The sequence below is a fragment of the Cricetulus griseus genome, chromosome 2 (assembly GCF_003668045.3).
Source record: "Cricetulus griseus strain 17A/GY chromosome 2, alternate assembly CriGri-PICRH-1.0, whole genome shotgun sequence".
Lineage (NCBI taxonomy): Eukaryota > Metazoa > Chordata > Mammalia > Rodentia > Cricetidae > Cricetulus > Cricetulus griseus.
The window spans coordinates 345,387,611-345,414,690 of record NC_048595.1 but is presented as its reverse complement, the minus strand read 5'-3'; the positions used below and the strand labels follow the sequence as shown (position 1 = coordinate 345,414,690).

Below are 27,080 nucleotides of genomic sequence, written 5' to 3'. Positions count from 1 at the left end.
AGAGGAACTTAACATTTGGGGTAACACTTCTCAAACCAAGACTTCTCATGGCTCTGAGCCTGTTCCGCCACTGCAAGATGATACATGTCCAAATGAGGTTAGCCTAAGAGAGTACACACAGCAAGGCTTTCTGAGGGGACTCCTCCAGGACAGAGCCGCTCTGGGAGTTGACTTCTCACTGCCCCTTCTCTGTACCTCAGAACTTCGTGTTTTGTGTGCCTCAGATTTCAACTGTTCTCCTCCCAACTTGGACCAAACTATACCTCCTGAGCCCCTCTCAAGCTCCCTCCACTGTTGCGGTTTCCTGGAATAACTGGCTTTCAGGTCTCCTGCTTCTCCAAGCCATGTCAAAGGCAGAGCTAGAGCCCCATGTCAGTGGGGAACCCCACCTGGAACATTCTGTCATTCCCGTTAACTCTGTCTACTGTGCTAAAAAGCCCTTTAGCCAAGTGTGCAGGCACAGGCCTGTCATGGAGGCTGAGTCACGAAGGTCAAAGTGTGGGAAGTCAACCAGGGCTCCACAGAGAGACCATCTTAAACAGCAAATAGAAAAAGTAAGCTTCTTTAGTTTGGAGGTTTGACTGTTGGTGCGTCTGAGGCTAAAGTCACTCATGATTGGACAGATGTGAGGATGGGCCAAAGCTAAGGAATAAGACCAATGGCGTCTCTGTTTCCCAAGCTTCTGCTGCCAGAGATGCTCAGGTCAAGAAATCCAAGCAAGGGATTTCTGCTATCTCCTGTCTGAAAGCAAAGAGAGAAACGGGCAAGTTTAAATGTCCATCCTGCCTGTTTGTCTAAGTTATTTTAAGGCTATTAAGGCAGGGCGGTGGTTGTTAGCTATGATCACTCTGCAATATGAGAGACAAAACCAGAAAGACCAGAAGGTCTGTATGTAGGCTATAGAATGTCTAAGAAACAATACTGAGATTATTTATACCTTTTTAGACTTCTAGAGGGTTTCTGTTTGCTTATACTTTCCCTTTCATCTCCCCTATCACCATATACAGAACGGGATGGCTCCTCAGCACCCCCTTCCCCAGGGAAGAGCAGGGAAGCTCATCATGACTCCAGCGAGACCTCCACCGTCACAGAGCAAGTCAGCCAGTCTGTGTCTCCCAGGACCACAGAGCCTGAGTCCCAGGGCATATCTAAAGTGAAACCAGCAAGCAAGCGGAGCCCATCTCCCAGGGAGAAGGCCTTGGCTCCTCCTGACTTTAGAAGGACTTGGGCTGCACCTGGGGACAGCTCTCCCGACACCAGGAGAGCAGCTGTCCCCATGAACACAGGAGCAACACCAGCTACTGCCATCCCTCATGTCTCCCTTGTGTCCCAAGAAAGGAGTAGAGGGCCCAGCAAGACCTTGGAAACATCGGGGCTCAGTATACCTAAAAGCTGGAAGGATGGTGCTCCGCTTGAAGATACAGCTTGTATGTCTGAGAAGACGTCACCTGCCAGCCCCTCTCTGCCAGTGGCTACTGATAGCACCATGTCAAAGAGCAGAGAGAGCCCGGTGACAGACATTGACAATTTTATCAGGGAGGCCTCTGAGGTGAGGTCACAGTCCTCTCAGAAAGCCAGCTGCGGGGCTCACCCGGGCATTTTTGAGGACCAGCCACCAGAAGGAACCAGGGATGGCAGTTCCTACCATGCCCAGTCAGTCAGGAGTGACCAGACATCCTCCCCAAGGAAGACTGGGGGCACAGCCCCACCCCCACCCCCACAGTGGGCCTCCCAGCCTTCAGTTTTGGATTCCATCCATCCTGACAAACATTTTGCTGTGAACAAGAACTTTTTGAACAATTACTCTAGAAATTTTAGCAATTTCCATGAAGACAATATCTCCCTCTCAGGCCCAGGCGACAGTACAGAACCATCGCTCTCATCCATGTACGGTGATGCCGAAGACTCATCCTCAGACCCTGAGTCTCTTGCTGAAGCCCCACAGGCAGCCGCCAGGAACAGCTGGTCACCTCCCCATTCTCATGGGTCCTCTCATCAGGAAGGTACCAGTGAGTCTGAGGATGAGCACATAGAAATTTGCTCCACGAGTGGCTGCCCTGAGACCCCAGTGACAGCCCATCCCCCTGCCCAGGCTGCACTCTGTCGGGTTCTACCCCTACAGCACAGTGCCCTGAGTGAGCCGGTTGCTGACTCCTGTGAAAGGGCCTGCTTCTTGCCAGGGACCTCACACATTTCCATCCCAAGCTCTTCCCAGCCATTTTCCTTCCTGGATGTAAGCTCTCAAGAGCATGAGCCATGGGTAAGCATAAACGCTTCACAGAGCCAGGGGCCCTCGTGCACAGAAGAAATCATGGCCACCACCGGTATGAGCTCAGTCACAGCAGACAGACAGCCTTCAGAAATGACCAGCCATGGTCACAACCTGCCATTTGCACTTAGAAACCCAAATGTGGTAAATGGCTTGGAATGTGACCTTCTGGCTGAGGGACCCCCAAACGAAGAAGCAGCAGCTGCTAGTGTGATGCACAGTGTGTATGTCCTGGGTACAGAGGGCCCTAAGAATGGAGAGGCCGTTTTGGCAAACCTACATGTTGCCAAGAGTCGCAACCTGGACGATTTGCTACAAAAACCAAAATCTATCTCCAGGAGGCCCATCATGGCCTGGTTTAAGGAAATAAATAAAACTAGCCAGGGTACACATTCACAAAGCAAATCCGAGAAGGAACAGTCCTCCATGCTGGCTACAAGTCCTGGCTACAAAGCCCAGATAGTGGGCACCAGCCACAGCAAGGGAGTGGCTGTGCTTAAGAGTCCTCCTCCACTGCACAAGAGTCAGGAAAATAAGGACCTGCCCAAGAAAAGTCCAGTGGAAACACTAAGTAACTGTCAGAAACCCAAGTGTGGCCCTAAGCTGAGGAGACTGAGTGGCAAAAGCAAAGCTGGTCCCGAGACCCCCGTGGCCAGTTCTGTCAAGGCCACTGGGACGGATCACAGGAAGACCTTGATTTCACCCCAGGCCTCCCATAAAATGTTTTCTAAGGCAGTATCACAACGGCTCCATATAGCTGACCAAGAAGAGCCTGCCAACACTCTTGTGGACACCCCCAAGCCTCCACAGTGCATGCCCGAGGGCAAGCCGCCCCTGGCTGCCTCTGGGTCACCCAGGACCTCAGCATCAGACACAAGCATCAGACCCTTCGCTTTACCCCTGACTTCCCCCAAGACTGTCCCTCAGCAAAGTGCAAGCAGTAGGTTCCACATGGCTGTCTACTCGGAATCAGGCACAAGTTGTCCAACCACCTCCAGGTCCCCTAGGTGTGGCGCAGAGGGCAAGGTGCCCCCTGGTGACTCTGGGTCCTCAAGTCCCACAGCCCCGAGGAACAGCCTGGCCTTGACAGGGACCAGACAGAGCAAGCACCTCACACCCAGCCGAGTAGACTTGGTGGTGTCAGAAGCAGCCCAGCCCAGGGGGACCAGTGAGAAAGGAAGTGAAAAGATCACTAGTGATCTTCTAGAAAGGACAACCCAGCTGAAGACAGTTGATATTTCTCCTGAAAGAATGCCAAAGAATGCAGGTGGTGACAAGCCACCTAATGGTGACAGACAGGGAGGGTTCTTGACCCAGAGCAGCTGTCAGGAAAAGAATGGAACCAGTCTCCGGCAGTCAGGAGAGTCAGTCCCAAAACACCTGCCCTCATCTCCCTCTCAGGCCTCCCAGGTAGAGCAGGAAATGTGTTGGTCCTTCAGAGTGGCCAAACCAGCCTCCTCCCCGAAGCTGCCAGCTAAAACGTTGGATTCCTCCCAGGGTAGATCAAGCCAGATGCCAGCTTCCTCAGGGATGCCCAAGAATGATGTACCCCCAGGCCCCAGGGGAGAGGAGCACCCCTACTTCACACCAAGGCCAGCCACCAGGACTTACTCCATGCCAGCCCAGTTCTCAAGCCACTTTGGACGAGAAGGTCCTTCCCCAAACAGCCCAAGTCGCTCGCCTCAGGACCCGCAGGTCCCTGTGATGAGCATCAGTGTCTCTGAGGCAAAGGCAGCCAAAGGTGTGACTAATGGACAGGGTGTATACAGTGTGAAGCCTCTGCTGGAAATGTCAAGGAACCTGCCACCCACAGATGGGGGAGACACCTGTGCAGTCCCTGAGACAAGCGGCATCATCGCAGACAAAGTCAAAGCCACCAGGAGACATTACTACTATGAGCACAATTGGCCCCATGAATCTACCTCGTTTTTCTCTGTGAAGCAGAGAATCAAGTCTTTTGAGAACTTGGCCAATTCTGACCGGCCTGCGGCCAAGTCTACCACGTCCCCATTCTTATCTGTGAACTCAAAGCCTCTCATTAGCAGACGGTCATCTGGCAGCATCACTTCAGGGAGCCTCAGCCACCCCAGCGATGTGTCAGCACGGTCACTGAGACGAAGCTTGAGTTCCTGCAGTGAAAGCCAGAGTGAAGCCAGCAGCCTTCTCCCGCAGATGACCAAGTCCCCATCCAGCGTGACGCTGGTTGTCTCTAAGCAGAACCCACCAGAGACTGGCAAGAGCCCCAGTTCAGACCCAAAGAAATCCCTTGTCCCTGTGGGAATTCCCTCCTCAACAGTGACCCCAGCCTCACCCACAAAGAGGAACAAGTCATCAGTGCGCCACTCCCAGCCTTCCCCTGTGTCCCGATCCAAGCTCCAGGAGCTGAGAGCCTTGAGCATGCCAGACCTGGACAAGCTATGCGGTGGTGAGGAATACTCTGCCGGCCCAGGCTCTGTGCTCTTCAAAACCCAGCTGGAAATCATCCCCAGAAGGTCACTTGGTTCCCCAGCTACCTCTCCAGCTGGCTCCCCAGCTAGAGGCCATCCAGGCCTTGACGGATCAGCCTCCCTTTCATGTCCTATGAATGGTAGGACCAAAGTCTGCCCAGGAGAAAACTACCCTTCAGCCAGTGAGCCTGCAGTATCCCCTGGAGCCAGGGAAGGGGATGAAGCCGTGCAGGCCCTGCCTTCTGGAAGAAGCTGGTCGGTAAAGTGAGTATCTACCCTCTTCTCTTCCTTACACTGGCCTGCTTCCATTTGGGAAAGCTTTTAGGGATATAAAAAAAAAAAAAGTTTCAAAGGTAATAAGGGGAGTCCCCATGCTACCTCTCCCCAGTTCCTCCTAATCAACATCTTACACAGCTCTAGTTCATTAGTGAGAAGTAAGGACTTAACCCTGAACAACCAACCATATGCACATAGTCACAGACCTGATTCAGCCAAATTGATTCCATCAATGTTCTTTTCTATCCCAGGATCCAATCTAGACCACATTGTATTTCCTTTTTACTTTCTTTTTCTTGTTGTTTTTTCAGAATGGGGTTTCTCTGTGTAACAGCTCTGGCTGTCACGATTTGCTCTGTACACCAGGTTGGCCACAAGCTCACAGAAATCCGTCTGCCTCTGCCTCTGCCTCCTGAGTGCTGAGATTAAAGGCGTGTGCCACCACAGCCCAGCCACATTACATTTTCAGTATCAGTTCTGGAAGCATAAAAAGCCCCGAAGCCATATAAGCTGCCAGTGTGTGGCTCTGAATAACAAGGTGGGGGGGGGGGTAAGAGCAGGCTGTGCCGCAGGGAATTCTGGGCCTCTAGATTAAGTGGAAAACTGAAACTTTTTTTAAATGTTTCACTGGGGCCTCTGATTGCTAAACATGTCAGAAATTGTCTGCTAAACTCCTGCCCTGGTCCCTTAATATCCTAGAGGGATCCCCAAACTCACTTCCCACAGTCAGTGAAGCATATTCATGCAGGCTTTGCAGGAGTCTATGGTTACTCTGCAGGGGGGGTTATGCCCAACAGGAGGCTGGAAGGTCAAACAATGTCCACAACATGGCAGGAAGACTTTCCAGATTAGTCCTTAGGAAATAGAGAGGTTGTCTTTTAACTTTCTTCAAATGCACTTTTCACTTAGTTTGAATCAACTCCTTGCCTCAGCGGGGGACCAGCAGAAATTACAAACCGTTTTATCACTAGTGGGGTCCAAATCTACCATCTTCACTCTCATGCAGGAAGCGAAGGCACAATCAGAGGTGAGTGAATACACAAAACCCAGGGATGAAGCAGCAGGGCTGCATCGCTGGTGCACTGGGGCAGGTGCCGGGCTCAACTCTGTTGCCTCAGGTACTGCCACTGGCTTGAGGGGCTGGACTTTGCTGTGATGGGAAATGTTTAGTCCCCTGCAGCAGCTGCTCACCAGCCTCTCTACCCCTGGACGGAGTTTGTAGAGGAAACGTTGAATGACCCTGTAGCTCTGTCCTTTTCAGTGTGGACATAAACTAGAAAGGGGAGCCACCTGCTGGTAAAAGGCTCACACTGTTAGAGCCCCACTTGTGCCCTGAAGTTTATGTGATACAGAATTTAAATGAACCATGTGTGACAGTGAATAGTAACAAAAAAGAAGCATCTAGAACACTTCTCAGGGTAGTAAGAAATTGAACCTCGACAAATTAATGTTTGTAGAGAAAAAGGCAAATAGGAATGACTGATAGCATCCTGTTTTACTAATGACATCTGCGAGTGCAGAGCTCGCCTTACCCTGCTGTCTCTGTGCCGGTGGCAGTTCCCTGCCTTTCCCAGAGTATGGTGTGCAGGTGCTACAACCAGAACTGTACACCTCCCAATTTACTTAAACTTGCCTGCTTCCATTGGGAAAGCTTTTAGGGTTATAAAAAAGAGTTACAAAGGTAGTAAGGGGAGTCCCCATGCTACCTCTTCCCAGTTCTTCCTAATCAACATCCTACACAACCCTAGTCCATTAGTGAGAAATAAGGACTTAACCCTGAACAACCAACCAGAACTACACAAAGACTGTGGCCTTCTGGTGAACCATGAAAAATGAGAGATGCCACACCCCCATCCTGCTTTTCTGGCTACCACACAGCCACACTTTGGAGGGAGTGCACTGTTTACCTAGCTTCCCATGTTGTCCCAAGTTTCTCAGGCAAAATCTGCCCTGACCATCAGCTGTTCATATACTTGTTTCCCCAAATAACCCTGCAAACGTTAATTTAAATAATGAAACTTTTGATGACAGCATGCCCATTGTAAAACATGCTGTCCCCGAACAGACAGTGAAGTGTGTTCATATCCCAGCATCACGATACCTTCCAGAAGCTGGGCAGTGTGTGTTTGTTCATTCACTAAGCTTCTGAGTTTGCTTAGAAAGCCTAGGGGCCAGGGTCAACTTACTTTCTGTCTGGTCTGGGTGGTGGAAGATGCCCAAGTCTTCATGACTTACCAACTGGTCTATCGGATTTCCTGTCAGCTGAACCCACGGTGGTTTTCTGCTCCCTTTTGGCCCCCTCCTCAAAGGTTGTTAGCTTTCTCTTGTATTGGGGTGCTTGAGAACATGTTGAACCCCTTGATGGTAACTTCATGAAAAAACAAGCAGTGTAGAGCTTTAAAATGTTAATGAACCATGTCTAAAATGGGGTGGAGTCAAATTTCAGAATACTTAGCCCACTTCTATGTAATCTGTCTCAAGATATCTTTTGACTGATGTTTGAAGCAAGACAGTCTCATTTTCAAAAATCTATTTCCAATTTTCAAAAAAGATCAGAAGTAAAGATCACTTTGGGGAACATACCAAGTTTTGAGGCCAGCCTGGGCTACATTGACCCTATCTCCAAATAATACTATATAAAATCAGTAGGCTTAGAGAAGTATGTCATAAAGAGGTTCCTGTGCAACAGAGTAGTGTATTGTTGTCAAATCTGGGAAGGCAGCAATCTTCCTTCATGTTTCCCAGGTTCCATAGCTACAGGGTGGATCTTCAAACCCTTGCACATGAGTCCATCTGGGACAGATATAAGAAGGCTGAGCTGGCTCCTCTGCCATTTCTGGGTTAAATGGAGAACTACTAGGGGTCCATGGCAAGCACCTCCATGAGACTTAGATCAAGAGTTTCTCACTCTGGGTACAAGGAATATGTAATAAACTGTCTTATTTTTCTCCTCCAGAATAAAGAAGACACTTGCTTCATAGTCTTGAATAAAAAGGAAGGCTCAGGTCTGGGATTCAGCGTGGCAGGAGGGGCAGACGTGGAGCCAAAGTCAGTCATGGTAAGCAGGTCATGCTACAAGGTTCTTGGGGTGTTCCTCTGTAAGCAGCAGAAATGGATCAGGACACAGCAAATTCCAATGTGAGATCACTGAGTTTGGATGCCTTTTAGCAACATGGAAATGCAAGCATGGGAGAATAGTATGTAGTGTTTCCATTGTCAAAGATCGGTGTTTTTACACGTAGCTAACGTGATGTATAGGCCAATGCAGTATGTCAGCATAATTATATTGTAGTAATTTGTGTTTAAGCACTAGAAAAGAAATGAGAGTCAAGTGCTCTCAATAGTAATATTCTAGAAAATCACTTGGTGATCTGGAGGCCATTTTTACTGGGCAAGCCCAAGTCTTATCTGTCTCTATTCATGTTACCCTATGGACATGAGTAACAAAAATGGAAATATGGGTAGATGCTGCTGCAGAGATTTGTAATTCCACCCTGCCCACTGATGAGTGAGGACTTCTTGGCATGAAAAAGCTCCTTGCCTGTGGATTTGCAGCTACTCTCTATCAGTTACCAGGGTTGTGAATGAATTTGTTATTTTCCTTTCTGTCCTAGGTCCACAGGGTGTTTTCTCAGGGCGTGGCGTCTCAGGAAGGGACTATGAGCCGAGGGGATTTCCTTCTCTCCATCAATGGCACTTCCTTAGCTGGCTTAGCCCACAGTGAGGTGGCGAAGGTTCTGCACCAGGCACAGCTACATAAGCATGCCCTCATGATCATCAAGAAAGGGAATGATCAGCCCAGGCCCTCCCTCAGGCAGGAGCCTCCCTCTGCCAATGGAAAGGGTCCACTCTCCAGAAAGACCCTGCCACTGGAGCCTGGGGCTGGTAAGTCCTCCACTGATGGTGAGCAGGGTATGAGAGCAGCTGATAAAGCAGACTGTATAAGGACTAGACTGAACCAGCAAGATAAAATAGGCTAATGAAAAACACAGCTCTTGTAACAGGGATTCAGTGTTGGAGAGATTTCTGAACAAGGTATATCCCTAAGAAATACCAGTTGGCACTGTATCCTGTTTTTCGTGGCATATAAGGAGATGAAGGGATAAGCAGGTTTCTGTGTTAGAAAATAGACACACAGCCCTATGGACCAAGAGCTTAGGAGGGGCTCAGAAGAGATTCCCCTTTACCGTGAACACTACTACTAGTTCTGTTCTAAGCCCAGGCTCCCTGGCCTTCAGATAAGCCTACAAACTCCCTCAGCATCCTGTCCCACTGTCAGTCTAGAGCACAAGTAGTTCAAGGTAGGTGGGCCTTGGTTTCCTCTTAGCATCTGTCCTTACAGTCAAGGGTGGTCAAATGCCTCTGCTCAGTTTGACTTAGATGTGGCCTGAACTATCCATAAAGGCTTTGCTGGAGATGCTTTGAGTTTGATTCTGTTAAATACACAGAAGCTCTTTTGACTAGATGCCTCTGCAGAGCATGGTATCCTCAGTAGTCCTGCCCTGTGCAGTCACCTACACTCCTCAGAACCATGGCCTTGCTCACCTCTGTCCCGTCAGGCACCGTCTGAATCGCTTGGTGTATTCAGTGGGAATTCTGCTTGTCCAAAGAAACCCTGAGTGCTCAATCCTGATAGCTTCCAGAATGTGACACACACGGGCTCACTTACAGATGACTGTCCCCTGTGGCTTAAATGCAAGATTCCTGGGGCACTCAGGTGCATCCAGCCCGAACCAGACTGTAGTATTCTGAAGCTGCAGCACCTTGAGGGCTTGCTTCCACTCACTGCTATTTCATATTTCATTACAACCTCCCACACTCTGCAGTTACCTCGTGCCAGACTGACAGGCATCTATATGATGCGGCCTATCTGGACAGTGGAGGCACCCTAATGACCAGAAATTCCCCTATTAACTAAAACAAAAATTCTGGGGAGTAGGGACCAAGTATGGGTACATCTACAATGCTACCAGGCAATTCCAGGAGAGAAACCAAGTTGGTGACCATTGTGAAAACCTCCTTTCCCTTTTAACAACAAGTCACCCATTAAAAATTATAGCACTCATGGTGGCACATGCCTTTAATCCCAGTATTCAGGAGGCAGAGGTAGGGTAGATCTCTGAGTTCGAGGCCAGGCCAGCCTGGTCTGCAGAGGAAATTCCAGGACAACTAGGACTACACAGAAAGGCCCTCTTGAAAATTCATTCTCTCTCTCTCTCTCTCTCTCTCTCTCTCTCTCTCTCACACACACACACACACACACACACACACACACACACACACCCCACTCCCAGGATTAGCAAATGTTTTTCAGACCATTTGGATTGGCTTTGAACTGCAATAAGGAACTGGCAGTGAGGTTGGTTCAACTGTAATCCTAAGGATTATGTTTCATTCATTCATTGTCCCTCTCCTGCCTTCCAAGCAGTTAAGTACACCTTTCCCTTCCACTCTGGAGTACAGGCTTAAGGGAACTAAAAGGCAAGTGTACAATTCCTATTCAGTCCCCAGCCTGGCCTTTCCAAACAAGCCATAGAGCTGATATCACCATGGAAACACTTCTCCCCACCACAAGAGCGAGATGCCAATGAAGGACGCCAGTGTGAGGGAGGCAACCATGCCCCAGGGATGCTAGGTTTCCTCTCATAGAAGCACAAAGGGCACAGGGCAAGGAAGGAAGCCCCACCCGGGTCCAGGGAGCTTCCCCATCAATTATGACAGTCTCTCCTGAGCCGGGCACTTCAATGCCTCTGCTTTCAATAGCAGATGGTGACATTCTGTTGCTATGGCAGCCAAGGTTGGCAGGAAATCGAATTGATTCACTGAGTGTGACTTCCATCCTCACCAGGATGTGTGCCTCCAGAATGTGAGGCTTGACAAGAGCAGTGTGTCCCCTGGGCATCTCTGCCTGGGAAGAGGAAGCACTCTCTGCCCTTGCAGGAACACACAGAAAGCAGGGAGATGTGAGTCCCACAGGCCACAGCCAGGCAGGGAGCTCCCTCTCGAGAGGTCAACCCTGATGCTGGGATCAGATTGTAAACTAGTTTCCAGCAGACAAGACTCAGGGGTGACCAGAGTCCACGGTGCCAGAGGCAATGCGTTTGGGGGCATCAGACAGGTAACATGTTGAGCAGCCTGTCGTTTTTCTCATAACAAACATCCTTGCCGCAGGGAGGAACGGTGCTGCTCACGACGCTCTGTGTGTTGAAGTGCTGAAAACCTCGGCAGGGCTGGGACTGAGTCTGGACGGAGGAAAATCGTCCGTGTCTGGAGATGGGCCCCTGGTAATTAAAAGGGTGTACAAAGGTAAAGTATATGTCCGTGGAAACCCATCCCTTCTATATGGGAACTGAACGGTTTCCGGAGTCTGCAGTGCTTTCGCTGCTCTGTGACGTTGGGTTGTGTTCTGTGTGTACTAAAACTCCTAGGGCCCAGATAGGTACCACCAGGAAGGGCACTGAACACCAACCAGGATTTCCAGTGATTTCAAATGCTGGACTGCAAGGAAAGAAAGAGGCAAACAGTGTTGAAAGGTTTCTTCATGAACTTGAAATTTTCATTTTATAATCTTGGGAAATTGTTTGGGCTGGGAGGAAATCTGCTTTGGTGTTTTGCACACGTGTATGGTATGCGTATGGATATGCATGTTTGTGTGTACACATGTGAAAGCCCAACACTGACAGCAAGTATCTCTCTTGATTGCTCTCCACTCAATTTACTGAGACAGGGTCTCTGAGCAAGCCCTGTGCTTGCCACCTGAGATCTGCCTTTATCGTGCTGGGCTTACAGTTGATTCCCAGCTCTTATGTAGGTTCTGGAAATCTAAAGTTCTGCCCCTCACACTTGCTTTCACCCTAAACAATCAGAAATTATATAAATGTATGACTGACATCAGCACATAAATACTTACAAATAGACCAGAAACTCATTTATAGTTAGAAGATACAAGTAACAGATCAATTCACGAGATTGGTTGTTCTAACTTTAAGATTGGTTTGGTGAATGGGTCTGCTTTTGGGTTTTTTTGTTTTTTCCAGACAGATGGGATCTTTCTATGTAGCCCTTGGCTGGCCTAGAACTCATAGAGATCCACCTGCCTCTGCCTCCTTGATCTGATCTGATCCCAGTTTCTGAATGTGTGATCTCCTTCAATAATTACATAGCTACTCTGAAAACTCTCCCCACTCCAGACACATAGTATCAATATAAGATATGCTTTAAAAAAAAATAAATAGGTTGCTGGGTGGTGGTGACACATACCTGTGAATCTGATAGCCAAGACTACACAGAGAAACACTGTCTCAAAAAAAATAAAAATAGGGAGGAGAGGCAGAAGGCCAAAATCCCAGCTTGTGCACCCCCTCCCCAGAAGCCCAGGACAAAAATAAGCAGGGGATGCTGGCCCAACTTGTTGGGCTGTTCCTTTCTAGAATTTCTCAGCAGGTACAGACCTTGGTCACAAGACCATCTCTGAGAGACCCACCTTCCCACACCAAGACGAACCCTGTTCCTAACCCTGAACCTGTCACGTTTTGTTCTAGTTCTGTTCTCAGTTTCCACCAAATACATGTGAACGATGAATGCCTCTCATCTTAGAACAGTTGCAAAACATCTCCAGTTGGGCATAGTAGCTCACACCTGCAGTTCCAGCACTGAAGGCAGAGGGAGCTGCGGCAAGTCTGAGGTCAGCCTGGACTATATACAGGGAGTTCCAGGCCAGCCAGGACTACATAGCAAGATCCTGCCTGCAAACAAAACAAAATCAATTTCCCATGAAAAGCAGACATGTACAAAGCGCCTGGTGGTGAGCTGCTGACCTCCTGGTTCTGCGGGCTGCGGATGTAGGCATCTAGTGCTGGGAAAGACTGGGGCTTGTACCCTGACAGTGAACTAAAAGCAAGACAGCTTGTTTGATAGTTCACAATAGCATCCAAGACAGGCTGTCTCTGTTTATGGCTCTGCATGCAAGCAGAAAACAGGCATGAATGGAGTTAGCTGTTACATGTACTACACAGTACTAGCAGTACTAGGCTAGAGGAAACTCCCATACTCATCCACTCATTGAACTGACAGGTAGAACAGAGAATGAACAGGGAAGCATGAAGCCAGTCAACTGTAAGAGTACTCACAAGGAACCACTCGCTCTTAGGTGTGTGAGGCCATCTGCAAACTCATACTGAGAGCCAATTAGAAACTAACGGCAGGCTAGCACAGTCATTAAAGACCACATCTGCTGACACCTTGGTCTTGGACCATCTTTAAAACCATCTCTGGCTTTCCCGCCTTCTGAAGTTTCCCCCAGAAAGCAAATAACCAAACAGTGACCTGAAATTGATGATTACATTGTCTGTACCTTAAAACAAAGTGAGACAGTGTTATATATACCCACCTCCTGGATTTCCATCATCCCAGGTGCAGACCAAGCAGTGAACAGTGTGTAGAATGGGAATAAAATATACCTTTGGCCATCTCCCAGAGAACCTTGCCAGCCCGACAGATGGGCATTTGTCTCTAGTCCTTTCTCTCCTGGGCTGTATCTTCAGTTTTTGGTGTGTGCGCAGCATATATAAGTACAGAGGCCAATTGATGTTGGAACCTCTGAAGCCACCAGACACAGATGCCAGGAAGTAAACTTGAGTCTGAACTTAGGGCCTCTGGATGAGCAATAGCAGAACTCTAACTTCTGACCCATCTCTCCAGCACCTTTTTGTAATAACTTGTGGGGAGGGAGGGGCATGCTCATGCAGGTGAAAGCACAACTTTATCAGTGTGTCACCTTTACCCACTGAGCCATCTTGCCAGCCCCAAGGACCTAAAATGGCTTTCAGAAATGTACATCTGCCCAGTCTTTGGAGCTGAGGTTTCTAAGAAAGTCAATGTTTACTCTCTTCAGAGGTTCTTTTTCAATGGTGACATTTCTTCCTCAGAGTTCACAGTAGGGAGGCAGTGGAGGACAAATGTAAGTTTGTCTTCTGAAAGTCCGTAAGTGTGCTCTAACTTACATAAAGTTGAAATAGAGAAATGTGGAAAGTTTTGTAGGGAGGCAGGCCATCAGTTAAGCTATGGCCATAGTCCCCACAACTTGGTAAGCAGGTAACCACTGGTGCTCAGAGCATGATGCAGACTAACCGTGAACTTGTTGGGTGTTGGTTCTCTAGTTTTTGGTCTCCTTTCACCAACTCTGCATTACTAGTTTGTTGCTTTTAATTTAAAGTGATTTTACTGATTGAGTACACAAGACTTTATGCCAGTATCGTAGAGGCTGTAAATGACTCATATTTGAGTGGGAAGACCCACTTAGTCTTATCACATGCTGGCTGGTAAATGCTACTCTATCCAAATCAGGCAGAATTGCATCCTTATCCTTTCTGTGTCTCAAGATGCTTATGAACGACTACTTTTTTGTTTTGTTTCCAAGACAGAGATTCTCTGTAGCCTGTCCTACAACTCACTCTGTAGATCAGGCAGGCCTCGGACTCATAGAGATCTGCCTGCCTCTGCCTCCTGAGTGCTGGGATTAAAGGCACACTGCCTGGCACAACTACTTTCTTAAAGGTTAGACACCCTCGGGAAGAACAAAATCAAGTCTTTTGGACTAAGGATTTGTGCAATATCATGAGTCCTTCAGTATCACACCAATTTGTAACCTTTCTTGGCCAGTTGGTAAATCTGTTTTTTTCACGTAGTTAATCATCAACAGCAGCCGGTGGGGATGCACTGGAGAAGGGCAGGACCCTCTAAGTCAGGCCCTTCCCTGGCCATGTGACCCATAATGGCAGTGGTCTGGTAGGAAAAAAAAAAAAAAGTGGTTTTGATTCTTTAGTCTGGATAATCCATTTGAATAAATGCATTGTCTTCCCTTTGTGAGTAGTGGGCTTGCTCATATGGGGACTACTTTACAATTATCTTGTATTTAACTTACAGTGAGACACAAAAGAAAAGAAAATAGTTCCCTCCTGAGACTACAGGAACATCCTACTTCCCATTTGAATTCTTAGTTGCCTTTTTTAAAGAATGCAGGTGTTAACAGTTGATTCTGCACTTGTTCTGGCAGGTGGTGCAGCTGAACAAGCTGGAACAATAGAAGCTGGCGATGAAATCCTTGCTATTAATGGGAAACCTTTGGTTGGGCTGGTGCACTTTGACGCCTGGAATATTATGAAGTCTGTTCCAGAAGGGCCTGTGCAGTTAGTGATTAGAAAGCACAGGAATTCCTGAGTTTTAACAACAGTCTCCCCCACCCCCCACCCCCCACCCCAGATGTACTTCTGGCAAATCAGAGGGACTTCTTTTAACGATGGGTTCTAGAATCAACCAACAGCTTGGACAGGTATCCACAATTGTACTTTCACATGAAGCCTGAACTCTGGAAACCTCCTACCTAGACCACCAACGCTGGGGAGTGTCACTTGGTTCTGTGCCTGCCACTCCCCTACATTTGCAGTAAGGTCAAGAACTGACCTGCTCCTCTTCTGGAACACCTGGCTACATCCTTTCATCCCTCTTGCCACCTCTCCCAGCATCAGTCCTGGTGAGTAGGGACCAGAAGGGTAACACAAATGCCCCAGCTAAAATGATGTATGTATGTATGTAGATTTATCTAATTTTGTAAGTAAGTGACACAGTGCTTTTAGATATGTACATGCAGTGGAAGGCAGAGCTATGGATCTATGTATGTTACCCTGAAAATTTAAAAAAAAAAAGGGAGACTTAAAGAAAATGAATTTATGACCTAATTGTTAGGCAGAGCTCAGGAATTATGCAACAGTGAAAAAGATGACAATTTTAAAAAGTGCTATTTTTTAATGAACGTAATGTATGATGTGGACTAGGAAGTTGTGCTCATTTTCTGTTTCTGAGAGCGTAAGTCGTAAGGCTGTTATAGAGTGACAGTTCTGGTGAATTGCAATAAACGGCTGTGAGCTTCCCTGCTTGGGAGGAGGAGGTTCTAGCCTGAAAGCACCTTGCATCTAGTTTTCAAACTTGCATATATGTTTGAATTCAAGACTGGTCAGCACACGAGCAGGCAAACTTGTCAGTGTGTTTCTGTTCCCACACGCATGCACCGCTACCAACTTCAAGGCAGTTTTGGGCGTTAAATACTTCAACTTGCAAACGTAGGCATTCTGTGGTCCAAACTGAGGAGCTGCTTCTAAGCATCAATGGTATTTCCCTTTTTTTTCCCTTTTCCCCACCAGACCAAAAGCAGCATAGTTTGTAATCCTACTCTTCTTTTTGCTAATTTGGTTCTTACTGTTTTGTAAATTCTTCCCTTTGTCAAAACTGGGGTTCCACAGACCATTCCGACTTAAGTTGCTTATGAAACTTCTCAGGCTGCCTTGATGAGCCTCTCCGGAGCCTTCCTCCTCACAAAGCTGGCTTTTCGCCCTTTGCACTGACCCTTTTCTTCTTAAATCCCAAAGCCTCACCAGCTTCATTTACCAAACAAGGAGGAAAATGGAAAGACAGGGTGAGTCACTCTCAAGGAAAAGGACTACATGGTGTTTGCACCCAATCCTCAGGTGGTGCGACCCAGTGCTGGGTCTTGAGGGTTTAGGTGGAAACTGCATTTGTCAATCCCACATGCATGATGCAACGATTTTGTTTCTTTAACCCACATCTGGGTCTAGGGAAAACATCAGTGAGGTGCTTGAGCTGTTGCCTTTTGTACATCATTTTTCCTGAGCCCATCCCTGCTGGCCATCTGTAGAGTAAACCCAAAGATGGTCCTCAGATGGGCACAAAATAACTGGCTCATTTTCAGCAGGTTACACAAAGAAAACTGCAGTCCAGGAGTTAGCTAGAAAAGCCTGATTTAGCATCTACTTTTCATTACAGTTACAAGTAGGATACTATAAGATGTCAGTGCAAGGTGCATGCTAAATTGTTAAGTCTCTGGGGTCAGTTTCTGTTTTCTTACTTGAATGATAATTTGAAGTCAGCACGAAATTTTTTTTTTTTTTGCTCCACTCCTTTACAGTCATGCCTATCAATAAGAAAAGTCCTCTGTGACAGAATAGGACTTTCTCTTTCTGTTTCCAAAGCTGTTAGCTAAATACATGGAGAGCCTGTGGCTTACCGCACAATGTTAAGTCACCAGACATGTGGACTCGGCCTTCCAGAAAGTCTTCCTGGCTAACAGTAGGGATGTAAAGGGACGAAGCAAATGTTAACCAATCTTCGACCCTGAGCTAGAAAGGTATTTGTCTTCAGTGTTAAAGGCATGATGAGTACTGCTAATTAGTCTAATAAACCCCCATACTTTCTGCAGTGAACACTAATGGTATTGTTCTAACCTTTTTTTTTTCTTTTAAAGTGGTCAGTCATTCACAGTAAGCTATGAGGGTAAAAATGTGTCATGACATATAAATCGTAGTTGTAAGAAAATACCATGACAGCTCAAGTAGTTGGGTTTCATTTCCACCCTCCCACACATATTGCATTGTAAGGTTGACTTAATTGGCACCACACCTGTTGTATATTATACATTATTTATATAAAATAAAATGCCTTATATATTGAAGAGTAAGTGCAATAATATGAAATGGCCTGTACATTTAAAAATGTTGTCGCCAAGTTATGTAAATCCACATCTCTGTAAACAATTTTTTAAGTAATTTTCAAAAAATAAACACTGCTTACTACTTGTTTTTGCCTCGTTATTATGTAATTAGTAATGCCAGGTTTTAAAAATGTGCTATCACCTACATTGGTAAGGGGTACAGAAGCAAAGAGCTTGCTGCTCTTTCCCATGGCAATACAAGGAATCTGGAAAGCCTCAATGCAGTGCACATCTAACATCTCTTTACACCGAATCTGGCTCACTCAGGAATTCCTGGCCACTTCTTCCCATGACATCTTGTCTGTAACAACCCTAGTGACTGCTTCTTTCTCCCCTTCAAGCCCAATCCATCCATACTTCCTCTCACAAAACACACATTTAACACTAGACCCCACAGGCTTAGGATCCTGGCTGCACTGGCCTGTCTTGCCAGCCAGCCCTGGAGCCTTCCCAGTGGCCATAATCTTGGCACTTATCCCTGTTACTACAGACAAATCCCAAACCCACAATGAAAACTGCCACCATAAATTCCCAATTCCCAGCCTCCCCTGGACCCTCTTGAGGCTCAGCAACCATTTGCCAGTTTTTCCTCATTGTTCAGAAAAGCATTCTTTTCCTAAGAGGAAACCCTATCTGTCTTCCCCCTCACACCTTCACAGGATCAAATAAAAACCATCTTTATTGAATTCCTCCCTGCAAAGGAGGCAAGAATATACATCCTCAGAGTAAGGTTCTGGTACACAGATATTCCTCTTTTGGCCTAAGGTATGAATTCAACAATGCTCAACAAACTACACAGAACCCTCACTGCTGACAAGTCCTAGGTACACAGCAGGCTTAGAATTCTAATTTTACTAAATTAAATTAGGCAATATGAGTGCCATGGAAAAAAAATAAGCAAATCAGACACAAACACGACTGATAAACACTGGATAAAACACTTTGGACAAGTTAATTTTGACTTACTACTTCAGATGTCTTGTTCCAGTCCCTTGGATCTGTCACCTTAGGTCTGTGGCAGCACATATACCAGGGCCAAGGATGACTGTCTACCACATAGTAGTTAGGAAGCAAAAGATGAGAAAAGGGACAGGCCCCAAAGTTCCCTTCAGGGGTTTGCCACCTCCTAAAGGCTCCCCCACCTCTCAACAGGGCCACACTGGCAGCCAAGTCTTAAGAATAAACGGGCTTCTGAGATTCAAATCAACTGGGTGTGGCAAGAATGCTTTAAACCGGGGGCTGGAGAGATGGCTCAGAGGTCAAGACTGCTCTTTCATAGGTCCTGAGTTCAATTCCCAGCAACCACATGGTGGCTCACAACCATCCGTTATGAGATCTGGTGCCCTCTTCTGATGTACAGAAACGCATGGAAGCAGAATGTTTTTTACATAATAAAATCTTAAAAAAAAAAAAAAAAGAAAAGAAAAAGAATGCTTTAAACCAAAAAGAACATTCATAAGTTACTCAAAAACAAATTACTTAAGGATTTTAATCAAACTGACTTGCCAGTAAAAGGCCACAGACTCGTTGGCATATAAAAGTTTGGGATTGCATTCTCACAAACACTCTACAGGAAGCCCTAGAAAGGCATGAGCAATCAAGAACAGGAACAACAATGAGCAGTAAGGACATGCATCTGTAGAGAGCATACCAAAGTAAAAGTTGAAAGAGAGCCGTTAGGGCTGCTCCTACAACCCAGATGCAGCAATCTCCAAAAGTGAGGGGAGAACACAGCTGCAGTACATTTCAGCCATACAGCAGTAAACTAGCATATACAAGGTCCCAATAAACAAACTCTGCTCTAAAAGTGCCATGAGTGTAAAGAGAAAAAGTAAACACATACTACTATAATTTGATCACCACTAATCTGGACTAGATTCTTGATATGGAATCCTATGGCCCTAGACATGAATCAAAAGTATCAGCAGGAAGTTATGAAGTACTTTTTTAAATTGTTGGCCAATATAGTAAGATACACATAAAATGTACAATTCCATCACTAGAAGAGTATACAACTCAGTAAAATTAAGAGTGTTACCCCCACCACCATCTCCAGAACCTCATCATGCTAAACTCAAAACGTTATATTTGTATACATAAAAACACATATACAAGATTGTTTTTCCTCTAAAAGCAATAATCATAGTAGAAGTATGTGAGTGAAAATTGTTGCCTTGAAGTACTATTTCATGGAAAAAGAATCCATGGCTTGTTGGAGATACTATGATTCCATATATGGGATAGGTACATACAAAGTAAACCTAGAATCTCTTGCCACACCAAGAGGTCATCAAAAGACTACTAGGACTAAGCAATAAAACCTGAAGATTCAGGCTAGAGAGATGGTTCTCTGGGTAGCAGTGTTTGCTTCTAAAGGATGCTGACCTGAGTTCCTCTGTCATGGAAATTGTTAACAGAACTGTGTTTTTATTTTTTTAAGCCAGGGTCTCACTATGAAACTCTGGTTGTCTTAGAAATCATTATGTAGACTGGCCTCATGTTTCCTGAGTGCTGGGACAGAAGGCATACACAATCACACCCAGACAGTGTTTTTAAAAAGATCTTTGAAGAGAATTTAACTGTCCAAAAATAGGAATCTTGAGTATTAATGAGGATAATTGTAATATAACAAAACATGTCTGCTACACCCTACTATGAAAAATAGCCAAGCACTGAAAAATAGTTATGAAACTAATTTACTAGAACAGAAGATAGAAAAGCAGACAGGAGAAAGCTGGGGTAAGACTAGAAGTGATTAGTGTTCAGAGTTCATAGCATGTGTTTAGCATGCACAAAGAACTGGGTTCAATCCCCAGTTCTTCGTGGTGGCAACACAGAGGAACGACTCAAAAAGAGTGTTTACTTAAAGCACACTGCACATAGTGATACCTGGTGTCTGCCACTATTCTGAATATAAATGCACAGCAAAGTCCAACATCAGACTTAAAATGTGTGCAAAACCGTGTTACCATCCACACCTCCCTAAAGAACAGCAGGCAATGTTAAGCAGTATGGCAGTTGCTCAGAAAAATGGAAATCCGTCTACCTCAAGATCCAGCAATTCCTCTCTTGGGCATATACCCAAATAATGCACCTTCATACAACAAGGACATATGTCCAACCATGTTCATAGCAGCATTGTTTGAAATAGCCAGAACCTGGAAGCAACCTAGATGCCCCTCAACTGTAGAATGGATAGAGAAAATGTGGTACATTTACACAATGGAGTACTACTCAGCAGAAAAAAGCAATGGAATCTTGAAATTCGCAGGCAAATGGATGAAACTAGAAGAAACCATCCTGAGTGAGGTAACCCAGTCACAAAAAGACAAACATGGCATGTACTCACTCAGATATGAATTTTAGACATAGAGCGAAGGATTACCAGTCTACAATCCTCTTCACCAAAGAAACTAGGAAACAAGAAGGACTCTAAGGGAAAAATGCATGGACCCAAGGAATGGAAAGGGGCAGGAACTCCTGAGCTAATTGGGAACATGAGGGTAAGGGAGAAGGAGCTGCCATAATGAGGAGGAGGAGGGGAAGAGAGAGGAGAGGAGGAAATGGAGGAGCAGAAATATTGAGTTGGGGGAAGAATAGAGGAGCGTAGGATGAGAGATCCATATTAGAGGGAGCCATTATAGGTCCGAGGAGAGATCTGGCATTAGGGAGATTTCCAGAGACCTACAAGGATGACACAAACTGACTATCTAAGCAATGGTGAAGAGGATAACCTAAATGCCCTTCCCCTATAATGAGACTGATGACTACTTTTTATGCCATCCTAAAGCCCTCATCCAGTGGCTGATGGAAGCAGAGGCAGACATCCACAGATATACACTGAACTGAACTCTGGAACTTAGTTGCAGAGAGGGAGGAATGAAGATCAAAGGGGTCGTTACCAGGCTGGTGAAACCCACAGAAACAGCTGGCCTGTACAAGGGAGAGCACATGGACCCCAGACTGCTGTCTGGGAGGCCAGTACAGGACTGATCCAGACCCCCTGAACATGGATGTCAATTAGGAGGCCTCTGCACTCTAGGGGGCCCCTGGTAATGGATTAGTATTTTCCCCTGGTGTAAGAAGAGACTTTGAGAGCCCATCCCATGTGAGATGCATTCTCGGCCTAGACACATGAGTGAGGCCCAGGATGATGTGATGGACTTTGGGGAGCCCTCATTGAGGGCTCTACCCTGCCTGGGGAGTAGAGGATGGATGGGGTGGGGGGCAAAAGGGGTGGGAGAGGGGAGGGAGAGGGAGAAGGGATTGAACATGTAAAGCAAGCAAATAAAAAAAAGAAAAAGAAAAAAAAGAAAAAAAGGAAAGAACCACCACCACCACTTGTCTATGAAGAGTTTGCTCGAGATAGGCTTAGAACACCAGGACTCAATGGGCGAGGATGAACTACAAAGTCGTCCTATTCAACAGGATGAAAACAGAATGGAGTGCTTTAAACTGGCAACCAACAGCTTTAACTTAATACACGATTGTGAGGCCAAGGCTGGAAATTAAATGAACTTCATAAAGATCTCACATAAACTTATGACTTACTTCAAAGGCTACTGGGGCAAGTCTGACCATGCCTGGCAGATATGAGTCCCATGACCAACAGGCTGATGGGCACCACTCACTAGTCCCATGTTTCCTTTTATGTGGGTGGGAGAGTGATAAAAAGACACTTATAGTTATATACCCACCTGGGGCTGTAGAAGATGGTTCAGCAATTAAGAGCACTGGCTGTTCTTCCAGAGGACGAAGGTCTAATCCCCAATACCCACATGGCACCTCACAACTGTCTGTAACTCCAGGTCCAGAGAATCCGACACCCTCACACAGACATACATGCAGGTAAACCAATGCACATAAAATAAAAACACGTAAATCATTCTTAAAAAAAATGTTCTACCCAACTGCTCACAAATAACAAAAAGCCCTAAATGACAGAATAAATCAGTATTGGCCCTAAAACACATTTATGCTTCTTTTAAAAACAGCCAATTTCTCACCTCCCTGTAATTTAAATAAACTACACCAGCATGTCCTTTAAATTGCTTTGACAACTTTTTGGATATCTGCTACTCTGGATCTGTCTCTCAGAGAAAAACAGCCTCTTCCTAAGTACTAGCCCAAGTAAAAGAAAAATTGCAACTGAATTCAATCCCGGTTTGCTCAAGTAGTCACTTTGGGATCAAAAGTTTAAGTAGCTACTAGAGGCTGAGACGATCATGTTCTGAGCACTAGGGGTAAGATGTCACAAGGGCTTCCCAGGCAGAAAATGTCCTCACATAGCTTGTTAGACCACTGCACTGGTTCAGGTTTTCAGGAAGCTCACCAATTAAACACTGCATGACAAGGCCAAATTTGAAACAGACTATTCATTCTTGGACACAATAGACACTCACACAGACCTTATAAAATGCACTGCCATTGGCATCTTGGGCTAATAGTTTTTGTTACAGGAGCTGAAGAAATAATTATTTCCATTAAAGAACCATCATTCTTGCTTTTAAAGAAGGCTTGTAAGAGCCAGGCATGGTGTTATACTTTAATTCCAAGTATTTGGGAGGCAGAGGTGAGCAGATCTCTTGGAGTTCAAGGCCAGTCTGGTCTACAAAATGAGTTCTAGGACAGCCAGATGCAGAGATAAAAAATAAAAAGAAAGCAAATCTTTGATCACTGGCTGAGCCAAGTGTAAACTCTACCCTGAGATACACACAGATGACTGTTCTTGGGATTATCTATGTTACTGCTGAAGCAGGTACCTTAGAGATTTCTATTCCTCCTGCTATTTTTATTTCTAAAATCCTTCAAAAGAAAAACAGTAACATTTTCACCACATAACAATGTCAGTGGAGCTAGTGAGCTGGCTCAGCAGTTAAGAGCACTCACGGATCTTGCAGAGGGCCTACCCTTATTAGCCCAGCTACCCACACCACATGGAGGCTCACACCTGATGCACTCTTTGGGCCTCTGGCAGGCATCAAGCACTCTCACACATACATACATGCAGGAAAAACACTCATACACATAAAATAATAAATTAAAAAATTGTTATTTTCAGTGTACTAGTGTCAGTCTATAGTAACCATGTTCAAGAACAAAAACATACAAAAAAAAAACCTACCTTTATTGCTAATAGTAGTGTCACTGGGAGGAAAATAGGTAATTTTTATGTCTTTCCCCATGCATCATAATAAAGGGGATGGCAAACTACTGCCCATAGTCATCTGTGTTTCCCTAATGTTTTACTGTCATTTATTTGTATTGTCAGTGACAGCTTTCATTCAGCAGAATGGAGTTTCTGCAACAAACACCATACGTGGCTTGCCAAGTTTAAAGTACTTCCTACCCGGCTCTAAAGACAGTGTGTCAAGCTGTGCAGTTGAAATGTTACTATGCCACACTCACTAAAGCTTCACTTGAAGAAAAGGAAATGACACAAATCAAATGACATGCTCACTCTGATTCAGGCACTTTCAAGATCATAGTTTATTTATTACTTCAGATAAAAAGATAGTATACATATTAGGGAGTCCCTTAAAATTCAACTCTAAAGTTAATATGCATCTAGTATTTTTGCATCAAATGTTAACCAAAAGTTTCTAGACACCTGAAAGCCCCACTATTAACATGAACTATGGTAATAAAAAATTTGACAATTAATTTGTTCAATGTATAGTATTTACATTATGAAACCAATGGTACATAAACAGTGATAAAGAATAAAATCAACATTAAAAAGCAGAGGTTTGTAGTCTTACGATGTGCTAATTATCATAATTGTATATAAAATTAAAACATAGCAGAGCTTTCTGTTACAAAACTCTTAATCATCTGAGTTGCAATCATTACTTGCTACCAAATTACATGCAACATCTGCTAGGACTGATATCTGACTTTTGTTTCCTCCAGAAAGGATGCGTAGATAAATGATATTTTGGAGCAGACATTAATTTACTTGAGGACAGAAAAAAAGTGGGGGGAAAGTACTCAAGATTAGTACTGGTCACAAGCCTCTTTCCTACAGAAATCATAACAACAGGAAGAGTCAAAAAAAAAAAAAAAAAAAAAAAGTCCCCAAAAGAAATGCACAGGCAGAGTACCATGAGGGGCACAGCTCAAAAAGAGCCCTGAACAAATCACACATCTTCTCTCCTTCAGTGATGAGAGGTCTGTTTTGCCATCAAATAACAATGAATGAATGAAGCCAAGTGAGGGGCACCAGGTGCACAATTAAATTTTGCAAAATACTAAGACGAGGCAGAGGTGGCCAGAAGAAGGGGTGATTCATATATAATTCAAACTATATACAGCATAAATGGAATGCAGCCCATCTCAAACTGGCTTTGTGAAACAATTGGACCTTTATGATTTAATAGCTAAAATTATAACTGGTGTAATCATACAATAGATTTACACAGGAAGCAAAATCCAAGGGGCGTTTTATATTACCTATTTACTGTGCTGTTTCAATTTAAAAATAATTTTGCTAAGTATACATCTCAACTGAGGTCTATGTATAAAATGTCCTAATAGATACAGATATTTACCTTTGGTGAGTTGAAGGCCTTGTTGTGACTTGTCTGAATTGTAGGCAGAATGCCAGGTGACTATGCACATGTGGGAAAACTCAAGCTGAGGTAATCCAAAAGCTGTGCAATGAGGTGACTGGAGGTACTCTGATAGTCAAAGTACACCAGAAACCCAAACAGGTAACAGTGAAAATGGCAACGGGGAATGGAGTGCCAATATGGCAATAAGGTTGATTAAAACAGAAAGAGGAAGGCCTCTCGTACCAGCAGAATCCTGCGTACATACAAAAAGAAATAGCCACCCACCATTTTGTAGAACAAAAGCCAATTATTAGTGTGGGAAAGTACAAACTACAGAAAACCAGAAGTCAATAGAAGAAAAGCTACCGATTCACGTGAGAAAAAGGAAACATTCCACTCTGACAGTTACTTGGTGAACGCAGCTACCACGGCCCATAGAACTTCATTGGTATTGGCCTTCAGACACTCCACTTCTGGGTCTAAGTCAAGAAGCTGCCGTACTCTCTTGGTGGCTAAATCATACTGCTCATCCAGAAGAGGAGCAAAGGCGTTTTCCAAAACATCTGAGGCATGGGCTAGGTAAATGAGGGCCAGCAAGCGCTTGTCCATTCGGTGAGGGTCATTTACCCATTTGTCAAGAACGGCTTCTTGTACCTTCTTGATGAGGCGCTGCTTAATGTTGTTATTGGTGAGAGGATGTGTTGTCATGTCAAACAGGAGAAAGTTCTGTTTCTCTGTCGTCAGTACACCCTTTTCTACCAGGTTTTTGGCTAATCGTTCCCGTACATTTCTTAACTGATAGTGCAATTTTAATGGATTCCACGTCTCACCTAAGTAAGAATGTTCCAGAAGTTAGAATTATGGGTATTATTTGCTGAACTATAACAACAACAAAAAACGAAATATTAGATAAGCAAAAGAACTTTTATTCTTGCCCCTTCCCCACATGAAGTCCAAGTCTGGACCACTGGGTTCCAGGCACCCATCATTCTCAGGCATAGTAGTCTTCAATCCACAGCCACCCTTGATCTAAAAGAATAATGAACCAAGTATTAAGTTTTGTTCCTGCCTGCTCTGGCAGAACATGGGGCACAGACTCGCCAGATGGAGGCGGGGGCTCTCAAGTGTGGAAGCATCTGGGCTACATGCAAAAGACTGTCCTACAAAATAAAAGCAGCACAAGGCCCTTGCAACCCTCAATACTAACAGCACCCCAAAGAAGCAGTAAATGGATCCCCACAAAGTACTGATCTTCAACAGAAAAAAGGAAAGTGAAGCTCTGTGGTTTTGAGTTACTCCTGACACTGACACTAAGACAATCTGTGAGACAGCAAAGTGTGTGTGGACAAGGATAAAAAATTATATAAAGTTGACCCCTGAAGAGAAAAAAAAAAAAAAAAAAAAAAAAAACATTTTCAAAGTTTTTTGTTTTGTTCTGGAGACAAGGTTTCTCTGTGTAGTCTCTGCTGTCCAGGAACTCACTCCATATACCAGGCTGACCACCAACTCAGAGACCTGCCTGCCTGCCTCTACCTCCCCAGTGTTGGGATTAAAGGCACATGCCACCACCACCGGGCATCATTTTTAGTTCTTAAGTCTGTCACCTAAAATCACTTCCTTTTAAGACAAATACTTGGTTAAACTAAGCATTTCCCATTAAAAATAATTTTCAGCTTAGCATGGTGGTACATGCCATTAATCTACAGCCTCATCTACAGAAGTGAATTCCAGGAGAGCTAGGGCTATATATAGAAACCCTATCCCCCCCCCACAAAAAAAAAAAAGCCCTTTACAAAATTTGGTAAGAAGCAAAAATATTAGTAACTTTGACTAACTTTCAGATTATATGTAACAAGTTTAACTGTATTTTCCAAAGATCACCAATGAACACAGAACTACTTTTGCAGTTTGGGGGAAAAACAAAACATCAAAGGACTTTTCTAAACCACAACCCATTAAAAACCAACCCCAAA

General features: G+C 45.0%; 2 protein-coding genes across 8 annotated transcripts in view; one reads left to right on the top strand and one right to left on the bottom strand.

Moving 5' to 3' along the window:
* Pdzd2 (PDZ domain containing 2) overlaps positions 1-17,640 on the top strand; it is a 181,648-nt gene extending 164,008 nt beyond the window's left edge. For all 6 annotated transcript variants that reach the window (XM_035440616.1, XM_035440615.1, XM_035440614.1 and 3 more), the window contains 6 exons: positions 1,008-4,980; positions 5,902-6,019; positions 7,949-8,050; positions 8,607-8,877; positions 11,164-11,298; positions 15,047-17,640. In XM_035440616.1, the coding sequence (XP_035296507.1) occupies positions 1,008-4,980; positions 5,902-6,019; positions 7,949-8,050; positions 8,607-8,877; positions 11,164-11,298; positions 15,047-15,210 (4,763 nt within the window). In that variant the 3' untranslated portion in view covers positions 15,211-17,640. The remainder of the gene's footprint in view (positions 1-1,007; positions 4,981-5,901; positions 6,020-7,948; positions 8,051-8,606; positions 8,878-11,163; positions 11,299-15,046) is intronic.
* Positions 17,641-24,019: 6,379 nt separating this feature from the next.
* Golph3 (golgi phosphoprotein 3) overlaps positions 24,020-27,080 on the bottom strand; it is a 30,038-nt gene continuing 26,977 nt past the window's right edge. For both annotated transcript variants that reach the window (XM_027401252.2, XM_027401253.2), the window contains exon 4: positions 24,020-25,937. In XM_027401252.2, coding sequence (XP_027257053.1) covers positions 25,513-25,937 — 425 coding nt within the window. In that variant the 3' untranslated portion in view covers positions 24,020-25,512. The remainder of the gene's footprint in view (positions 25,938-27,080) is intronic.